The 10,802-nt window shown below is 36.3% G+C and overlaps 2 protein-coding genes across 2 annotated transcripts in view; one reads left to right on the top strand and one right to left on the bottom strand.

The window, feature by feature from the left end:
* The first annotated feature begins 219 nt into the window (after positions 1-219).
* On the top strand, positions 220-3,163 carry LOC107664900 (solute carrier family 35 member F2-like). Its single transcript, XM_016455585.1, has 7 exons — positions 220-448; positions 581-708; positions 1,258-1,417; positions 1,526-1,682; positions 1,776-1,823; positions 1,884-2,064; positions 2,975-3,163. The coding sequence occupies exons 1-7, from the start codon at positions 220-222 to the stop codon at positions 3,161-3,163; spliced, it is 1,092 nt and encodes a 363-aa protein (XP_016311071.1).
* Positions 3,164-8,737: 5,574 nt separating this feature from the next.
* LOC107664960 (max-binding protein MNT-like) overlaps positions 8,738-10,802 on the bottom strand; it is a 20,284-nt gene continuing 18,219 nt past the window's right edge. The window contains exon 6 of the mRNA XM_016455668.1: positions 8,738-9,971. Coding sequence (XP_016311154.1) covers positions 9,238-9,971 — 734 coding nt within the window. The 3' untranslated portion in view covers positions 8,738-9,237. The remainder of the gene's footprint in view (positions 9,972-10,802) is intronic.

The following is a 10,802-nucleotide window of genomic DNA, read 5'->3' as shown; positions in this document are numbered from 1 at the left end:
TTTCAGTTAATTGCAATTCAAGTTGTTGTTTTTTAAGTTTGCATTTTTATCTAATATTTATATATTTTTTCTGCTTTATTTCAATTACTGATCAGGACATGAACTATTTTAATAGTTAACAGTTAACAATAGCAACACTGTCAGGTTTAATCATAATAATATATTTTAAATACATTATACTTTATATTCAGAGGACTACACTTTATAGTGCATACCAGTATGAAAACCCTCATCAAATGGTACACAGTTATTCCAGTCAATGTTCATTACAGGCAACTACTCAAAACTTTGCTGATGGTACAAGGCCTCTTAGCACTGATCTGTGGGACTGCTGTAACATCTCAGTATCTGGCATCCGTTTACTATCTGAATACACCCATGCCGCAGAGCTTCATTAATTACACCCTTCTGGGCATCACTTACACCGTGGCACTGATCTTCGGAAGAGGTATTTGTTCATCAGCAGTTTAATTATATACTTTCATTGAGTGTGTTTAATTCTTGTTCAATCACTAAAGATCTGCTACTGTTATCCACTTTTTTGGCATGTAATATTCAGGTTGCCTCTCTTTTAATGTAGGTGATGGCAATATTTTGCAGATTTTAAAGACAAAATGGTGGAAGTATCTATTGTTGGGACTGACAGATGTGGAGGCAAATTACGCAATGGTGAAAGCATATCAGTACACCACATTAACCAGCATGCAGGTGACAGCTTTTTCTGGATGTGATGGTATACACTTACACTTACACTCCAAAGTGAGGTGTTGGTAAGTTTTCCGAAAGAAGTCTTTTATGCTCACCAAGGCTGCATTTATTTGATCAAAAATACAGTAAAAATTAATATTGTGAAATACTGTTTTAATTTAAAATAACTGTTTAAATATATTTAAAAATGTAATGAATTGAAAATTTCATGAAAATGTATGAATTTTGGTACTCAAATTTACTGACCCCAAACTTATGCTCACCAAGGCTGCATTTATTTGATCAAAAATACAGTAAAAAATAATATTGTGAAATACTGTTTTAATTTAAAATAACTGTTTAAATATATTTAAAAATTTAATGAATTGAAAATTTCATGAAAATGTATGAATTTTGGTACTCAAATTTACTGACCCCAAACTTTTGAATGGTAGCGAAGGTTCTGAATTTGCATTTCAAAAGGTGTCACATGTAACACATTGACAAAATCAGAACCTGATTTAAATTCTCAGTGCAAGCTGTTGTTTGACTAACTGACCTGCATTACAGCTGCTGGACGGCTTTATTGTCCCGGTTTTGATGATCTTGTCCTGGTTCTTCCTGAAGACCCGCTATAGGATCATTCACTATGTAGCTGTATATATATGTCTGGCTGGGGTGGGAGCCATGGTGGGAGCGGATATCCTTGCTGGCCAAGACCAGGGTTCTTGTGAGAAGCAACCTGGTTCTCCAGAACATATATATATATATATAAATATAGCATAAAATGTAATGTAAGTCAAACCATGACCATTATTCATTCCTGTATCAACAACAGCAAGTGACATTCTCCACGGTGATGGTTTGGTTCTAGTCAGCGCCACTCTGTATGCCATCTCTAATGTGTGCCAGGAATACACAGTGAAGAATCTGAGCAGCGTGGTGTTTCTAGGCATGGTCGGCCTCTTCGAGTCAATCATCAGTGCAATACAACTGTAAGATTTGTTCAGAAATCACCAAAAAAGTAGACCTGTTCCTAAACGTCAGCGCCACATCATCTGCACTGTTTTATTTTGTCACCTATACAGAGGGATTCTCGAACATGACGAAGTGTCTAAAATTCACATGGGAAATTGGTAAAGTACGGCGATGCGAAATTAAAATCATTTTCCGTTATGTCAATGTCATCATCTGAGGTTTGATTTTTCTCCTTTCTCTTCATCTCTTATCCTGGCTGGATATGCGCTCTGCATATACGGCTTCTATAGCTTCATGCCTGTGGTGATAAAGATGAGCAGTGCCACAGCAGTCAAGCTTTCCTTACTCACTGGAGACCTCTTCAGCCTGTTTTGTGGGCTCTTTTTGTTCCAGTACACTGTGAGTAAAATACTTAATTGAGACATATGTATTTTATATTACAAAATTTGTAATTTGGTGATTTGCAATAAACATTTCTTAATATTATCGATGTTAAAAACAGCTGTGCTGCTTAATATTTTTGTGGAAACCACATTTTGTTTAGGATTCTTTAATGAATATAATGTTCAAAACTGATTTGTTTGAAATAGAAATCTTTCTTTTTTTAAACATTATTAATGTCTTTAACTTTTAATCAATTTAATGGATGCTTGCTGAATAAAAGTATTAAATTCTTTCCAAAAACAAAAGATCTTACTGTCCTCACACTCTTGAACGGTAGCGTCTATATAAGAAAAATAAATTATACAATAAAAAAATTGCAAGCCATTAAAACAAACAACTAAAAAATGAATTGGTGCCTTAAATTTGATTAAAGTATAATAAAAATACAGTCTGCAGTTTTTTTTTACCAACTTTTATGTTAATTAATCGAAACAAAAAAATGGAGTGAAAATTCATTATCAAAATAAATGCTGAGTAGAAATAACAAGAAATTAAAGTAAAAAAGAATGTAGGTATTTTGCTGATGGTCTCTTTAATCCTGACATTCAGAATGAGCATAAGTGGCAGTAGTATCTGTGTCCTTGTATTCTTATCTCAGATATTCTGGGTCATTGTGACATGGAGCTTTATATTTCTATAATGTGTGAAGGTTTGTTGAGTCCCCTACGTCCTCAGCTTACTCTTTTGACTTTGAAAAAAAAAAAAAAGATCTTAGTAATTCATTTATATACTGAATTTGCAGTACAAGCTTAACTGTTTTTATATTTAGATGAACTTCTTTCAGTATTTAATTTTTTTTACAAATGGTCTATCAATGTTGAATAAGGTATTTCAGTCCATATTCACCTCATTTGTTCTTCTTCAGTTCTCAGGACTGTATATTGTGTCATTGGTGGTGATCCTCGTTGGTTTCATCATGTTTAACACCGTCCCTACGCTGAACCCGGCATCTGACGAGGAAGGTTGTGACAATCACGCCGCTGAGTTTGATAACGACAGCACTCAAGGCTGTGTGTTTGAGATAACCTGTGCACAAGCAGAGCAAGATATATAACCAAATATAATGGTATCATAACTAAATTATATTTTTGCAATCATCAGATCTGTGTTTATGCAAAGTAGGAATTATCTTATTTAATGGTCCTATAATTATCTCTGAGTATTGCATGTCCCATAAAATAGATCTTTGATCTTACATTGAAAAACACAGCAAGAAAGTACTGTTAAAAATACACAATACATATTTAGTGTTTTCCAATGCAAGATCAAATATAATACTTAATATAACAAATATAATACTCAGAGTTAAAGTTTGAAGAAGCACAAAGCAGCCACCACCAAATGCATAATTTATTAATTTATTTTTAATTTATTTATTGTGAGCTTCAAGGGATAGTTCACCCAAAAATGAAAATTCTGTCATTAAATACTCACCCTCATGTCGTTCCAAAGCCACAAGACCTTCGTTCATCTTCATACACAAATTAAGATATTTTTTTGATGAAATCCGAGAGCTCTCTGACCCTTCATCAGCAAGGGTCCTACCACGATCAAGGCGCAGAAATGCAGTAAGGACATAATTAAAACAGCCCACGTGACATCTGTGGTTCAATATTAATTTTATGAAGCTACGAGAATACTTTTTGTGCACAAAGAAAACAAAAATAACAACTTTATTCAACATTTCTTCTCCTCTGCACCACCCTGGTGCATGCACGTGGTCTCCTCTCAATGTAAACAAGGTGCGTCTTTTAAGTCAGCAGCATCAAGCGAATGCATTGTTTACGTGCAGGAAAAGCACACACATGCGTCGTGCTACTCTCCAAAATGGCGCCAGGGTGACACGGAGAAGAAGAATTGTTGAATAAAGTCATTATTTTTGTTTTCTTTGCACACATAAAGTATTCTCGTAGCTTCATAAAATTATGGTTGAACCATGATGTCACATGGGCTGTTTTAACGATGTCCTTACTACGTATCTGAGCCTTGATCGTGCTGGACCCTTGGCCTTGCTGTCTATGCAGGGTCAGAAAGCTCTCGGATTTCATCAAAAATATTTTAATTTGTGTTCCGAAGATGAACGGAGGTCTTACGGGTTTGGAAGACATGAGGACTGAAGTCCTGTCCAAACTTTAAAACCACATAAGAAGGGTTTGATTATAAATCATTTCTGTTTTTGTCAGGTGTTATTTATGACATATTATTGACTGATTCAGACTGTAAGGAATCATTTTATAACCTTTATCTTGATTTCAACCAAGCCCTCTCTGCTGGATGAACAACGGGGTGACTGTCCCATGAATTATGTGGTTTTGCTTTGTCATCTTGTGGCATTTGTACTTTGCCAGAACGCCTTCCATTGCCAGATACTGCTAACCGCTCATCTTACTCAGTTACCACATAACTCTGCTGTTTGTTTTCCCTTTTAGCTTTTTTTCACTTGTGTAATTGGTGTAAATTTAAAAAATAAAGTACACCATATTCATCAAAACTATTTTATGTGAGGCACGCAAAAAATATTTTTGATGTATTTAATATATTATTTAAAATAACCTAATGATTATAGGTAATATTTAATAGTTATATAATAATTATAATTACCTATTTAGAAGATCGTTTCCACCCCAGCGTTTAAAAAAAAATCTGATATAAAATAGACTAACACTTCGATATAAAGTCACATTTGGGAGATAAAAAGTCACACTTACCGTTTTTATTGCTTCTACTCTGAGCAAGAAACAGGCTTCCACACATAGGCTATTTTACTGTGTATAACTCGACAGCCCAGTATACTAATGCACGTGAACAATACACACAAGCAGGGGTAGGGCAATAGCTGGGGTTTGCGGGGCCCCAGTGCAGGTTGTACCAATGGGCCCTGTTTGAAATTGTTTAATTTGCATGCTCGTTCTATTCATTTATTCGTGCTATTTACACAATGTTTAAGTTTTTTCAAGTTTGTAGGTGTCCAGATACAGAAACTGAATAATCAAATGTAAAATAGCACTGCATAGTCTTCACTGTAAAAATTAAATATAGTCAAACCAAAATGTATTCAGACACCTTCAACATTTCTCACATTATCACAGTTTATTTGCTATAGTTTAGAAAATGGTAATAAAATATGACAAGAACTCAGTCAACTCAGAACAAATTTATCTTGATAATGTCAGATAACTTTGATAGAAATGTATGTAATGGATTACAATCAACCAAAAATTCAGACAACTGTTAGTATGACAATATTTACACAACTATCAATACTTTGATAGTACTTTGATACTAAATATATTGTAGAAACTTAATTTTCTGTAAAGCTGCTTTGCAACGATTTGTATCGTGAAAAGCGCTATACAAATAAACTTGAATTGAATTGAACTTCATTGACCAATTACCAAGCAATGCTTAATTTTTTTCAGTCTGTGGTGTAAAAAGTTTGCATTAGCAATTAAAGAAAAAACACTTGGTCAGGTCACCAAGTAATTTTTGGTCAATTTCACTGGTAGTCCACTGTATGAAGAATTTTTGGGTATAATATGTCACAGTTTACTTTATTTTGCTATACTCACTTACATAAATGACATTAAAAAAAAAGTAATAAACTTATTTAATTAACATTACAGCAGCTAGTAAATTAGGCGCGGTCACTTTAAGAGATAATGCATTCATTATAATGATACACATCCGATTTCTTTCCCTACTGTTTACAAGACATAACCGACCGTTTTTTCGAGGATAGTCTCCTAGACGGGTATTTTGACATCATTTTGTATGTATTTGTCTGTACAAGAGCAAGAAGAGGCAAATTCGTTGTTCAAGCGCTTTGAGACGCGTCTCTCTGCGTGCGCCCTGTGCGTCTTGTGTTTGAATGCTTTAAACTCTTTTGAATGTTTAAATGGGCAAGGCCTAAAAACACGTGCAAATTATAAGCTTTCGTGACGATGCGCAGCAGTGGCCCGTCAACTGTCCTGAGCGTCTTTTTAGGCTGGCCTCAGCCAGTCGGTTGAGATCGCCGTGGGCCCCTATAATCGTCACCACCTTTCACCCCACTAGCGACGGCCCTGACACAAGCGCTAGTTTAACTCAAAATGAAAACGGTCATTATTTTATTCACCCTCACGTTTTTCTAGTTTAGTTAATTAGAGGTCAACACACCAGCTTGTAATTTTCAAGTAACCCCAAACACCTTATTTAGTTTGTTCAGGATTTGTTTGATCAGGGTGGGAGCTAAAACCTAATTTTTATACACAAACATCAGTCACAAAAATGGTTGGGTTGATTCCTCAACTATATGGATTAATTGCCAACTGTAAGTGGTTTGCTAAAAGTTCTGTTAGAGGTTTAAGAAATATTGCACAGACCACTTAAGAATTTAAAGGGCTAGTTCACACAAAAATGAAAATTGTCATCATTTACTCATTTTCTCCAAAGTGTTTTTTTCTTCTGGAACACAAAAGAAGGGTATTTATTTATTTATTGTCCATACAACTGAATTCAAAAGGTTCCAATGTTATTTGGTTCCAAGCATTCATCAAAATATCTTTTGTTCTGCAGAAGAAGCAAAAAGTCATAAAGGTTTGAAACAAGTAAATGATGACAGTTTAATTTTTGGGTGAACTATCCTTTCAATAGCCTGTCAGTGTCAAGTGTCCAAAAATGACTACTAAACAATAGGTAAATGTATCAAGATTTATTTTTTATTCAACATTTGTTCATTTATTTATTTATGCTCCTCTTACAACATAATGGACAGTTAGGTCTATACGCAGCCCCAAATTTACAGGCTATATACAATTTGAACTTTCTCCATAGGGAAAACACTCTATATATACGCATATATATAATACCAGTGTGGAAAGAGGTCTGAAAAGTTGCCCCAACATATATATTACTGTACATGGTCCCAGAAACTGAAAAGAACATATTTTAAAACGTTAGCACTGAAACAAGAATCATCCATCTACATGCGAAAACAGCCACATCAGTTAGTCTAAGAAAGTATACATCCAAGTGTGAATACACAAAACTAAACCTGACAACCAAAATAAAAAAGTTCCAATGTGTTTTCTCTCACACGCTTACAGAAGCAAAACAAATGGAGGGACTCTACCGCAACATAATGCTAGTGTGATTGGTAAACCTGGCTTGCTCTTACTGCGACAACCGACAGGGATCACAGTGTTAGTTTTAAATCAAATCTCTTTATACATACAGGCTGTGCTCTACCTGCAGAACTGTGTAGCGGTCAGTGTGGCTCAATACAGACATCTTCCCATCCATGAATCCTTCACCATCTCTCACTCTTACAACACTCCTGAAGCCTAAAAGATGTTTATTTAAGGAACACGAGGTGACATCAATCCACCTTCCAATTGCAACATTAGTCACTAACACATAAAAGACAAAGCCTCTGAGAAATGCATTCACTACACAAACACACAAATGCATGTAACTTGAACACTCTGCTACATGACAAATTAACCATGCAGTTATTTCCTGCACATATAATATCCAACATTTATCACCAGTGGCAAGATGAAGGCATTGAATGTGTTGGAATACATTCGCAATGACATCCAGAACAATGTTTGCGCCGTTGCAAACTAATGGCTATTTAATATGGTTCATACACCACTGAGCTGGATTTAAGTAGGTGGCTTTGTTAGTGAATAACTTAAAGAGTGCAGGTGCAGAAAGAGAACAATAGGGGGCGTCTGTGCAGCATTGAACAGGACTCCAGATTGACAACGTTAAAGGCACTCCTGTCAGATTCCCATGACTCACGTGACAGTCACACAACAATAGTGTCTATGCCAGCTAGAGCACTACAGATAAATCATGTAAACTCTGTAAAAAGATATTTTCTAATAGAAACATCTCACATACGCTCCTGGTGTCAACTTCATGATTGACTATTGTACACTGCAAAAATTATTTTATTACTCAGTATTTGTCTTGATTTCCAGTAAAACCCTAACTTTTTTAAATCAACATATTTATACAATAGCAAAACAAAATGGCTTGATACATTAAGTCTTGTTTTCTGAATAAAAGTATCAAAGTTCAGTGAGTTTATGCTTATGTGAGGCAAGAAAGAAGCTTTATTGGAAGGGAAACAAGATTTTTCTTCAGATTTTTTTTTTCCTTGTTTAAAGCATAAACTCACTTAATTTTGATACATTTAATATCTTAATTCATCTTCCTTCTCAAGTAAATGTATCTCGCTTTAAGAATGTATAAATATTTTAAATGAAAAAAAAAAAGACACTTAAAAAATATTAAGAAAATAATTTCTCCAGTGTAATGATGAACTATAGTGGTAAAATATGACACCAAACTGACCAGGTAAATTGATTTTAAAGCGACAGTTCACAAAACAAAACAAAACAAAATGCATTATTCACTCATCAAGTCGTTCCAGACTTTTACGACTCTCTTTATCCCGCAGAACACAAAAAGAAGCTATTTTGAAGTTTTTTTTTTGTTTTTGTCCAGACAGTGAAAGTCAGCAGGGTCTGTGTAGTTTTGAACCCCACTGACTTTTATTGTACTGACAAAAACAGTTCATGTTCATGTTTTGCAGAAAGAGGAAAGTCATACAGATTGGAACGACAAACTCTCTCTTTAAGAACTGTAGGGACGACACAGAACATTAAACCTGGTCTAGCGGGAGCTGAGAGGAGTATTCACATGAGGTCTGCTGTTAGTTGAGGAGTTAGTGTGAGGTATTATGGGGGCTGCCTTTTCATTAAGTCATTTAAACTAGTAGTCACACATATCAGGCTGGCTGAGAGTCAATCTAGGCTGGGATCGCACCACAGTTTCATCATAATACACTCCATAGAGCCTAAAACACACTGAGCAGCACACAAGCACTCTAGACTTTGCCTTTGCCCACACATAAAAATAAAACATCTCTTTTTGTCTTTTATTATATATCATTATATAGTAGACATTCAATAAATTTCTTTGCGTCGTGTTTATATACTTTCTTTTCATTTGGAATGTACCGAGTCCTTTAGCTTTATAGTTCGTTTGAATGCAGTGCTGCATGTGGCGGCAGTCTCAAACGGGGCAGACCGGTCTATAAGTGTCTATACTCTATCTGGGGGTTTGTATGTCAGAGCTTCAGGCCAGCTTTAGCGTGCTGACTGGGAAGGAGGGCATGGTCACCATTGTAACTGGGTTGAGGACAGTCTGGCCCACCAGTTGAGGGTGATGGGTAACCATCTGAGCACCCACCGGCGTTTGCTTGGCTTGCGCGTTGGTCGCCGAAGTGCCGTTCATCTGGCTGTGAGAGAGCGTTTGCGCGATGTGGCTCATGACCACCGGCTGTGTGACTGTGACGGGCTGTGGGTAGATTGCCGGAAGATGGGCGACAGTGATGTGGCTAATGGATTGAGGTCCTGGGGCCAGCTGCACCGAGCTTGAGGAGGAAGGAGCGATGTGGGCCACATGCTTGGAGCCCGGCTGGATCGCACGGTTGACGGCTTGGATGACGGAGGCGTGTGACGCCGATCCCGCGTGGGCGATGACGGAAGGCTGCAGGCTGGCCGCGGTCACTATATGAGTCTGGGCTGAAGGTAGTGTCTGTGGGGTCACCACCTGGGCGGCAGGAGTAGATGCTGGGGTTGAGGTCAGAGCGGGAGCTGTGATTGGAGCGGCGGCAGCGATGGGGGAGAGTTGAGCTGAGGGAATGGGGGGTAAAGTCTTCGACGGTTTGTGAGGGATGGGGATGTGCTGTGTTATGAGGGATGACACAGGACGGGACTTCTTTAAATCTGGCTGAAGCACAGCAGACACTTTGGGTAAGGCGCTGGGCATCTCGTCTTCGATATCTTCATCAATATTGTCTTCACCTTCTGTAGAGACAACAACAAAAAATGGTCAGAAACTATTAATGGATTAAGTTAAAAACAAGATCAAAATAAAAGCTTTTGTGGCTTTTAGTCAATTGTCATTAGCTTTGAAGCCATTTCGTGTACTTTTTACAATTTTTAGGATATATACAGCACCGTGTAAAAGTTTGGGGAGGGTAAGATGTTTTTTAATGCTAATGTAAAGTGTATTATGATCACCAAGACTGCATTTCCTTAAAAATACAGCGAAACAATACAGTGGAATATTATTATTTTCTTTCTTTTTTCCTTCCTTTCTTTCTTTCATTTATTACTTTTAAATAATATGCTGATTTGCTGCTCAATAAACATTTCTTATAATATAATATAATATAATATATAATAATTTTGTGGAAAATCTGAGATACATGCAAAATGCTTTGTGGTTAATTTCATCCCACAGGATTTTCTGAGGTATAGAAAGCTCAAAAGAGCTGCATTGATTCGAAATGGAAATCTTTTGTAACAAATGCCTTTACTGTTACTTTTGATCATTTTGATGCATTGTTGAATAAAAGTATTAATTTCTTTATTTAAAAAAAAGAAATCTTACTGACTCTAAACTTTTGAATGGTAGTGTTATGTAATTAAAAATCTCTGTTTTGCGCAATCTGTGTTTGTCCAATCAATCCCTACTGACTCTCTTTTAAAAAAGGGCAATGAGTGCTTTTACCAAATTTAAACTAAGAAAATCTCAGGACAAAAATGTATCAAGTGATTTCAAGGACTTTTTAAGCTCTGTCAAAAAGCATGCTGTCAATTAGCATGGAAACCTGCAGACGAGGTCTTCAGCAG

The sequence above is a fragment of the Sinocyclocheilus anshuiensis genome, unplaced genomic scaffold (genome assembly GCF_001515605.1).
Source record: "Sinocyclocheilus anshuiensis isolate Anshui unplaced genomic scaffold, SAMN03320099.WGS_v1.1 scaffold319, whole genome shotgun sequence".
Taxonomy (NCBI): domain Eukaryota; kingdom Metazoa; phylum Chordata; class Actinopteri; order Cypriniformes; family Cyprinidae; genus Sinocyclocheilus; species Sinocyclocheilus anshuiensis.
Note: the sequence above shows the minus strand (reverse complement) of the source record. Positions and strands in the feature narration are given on the sequence as shown.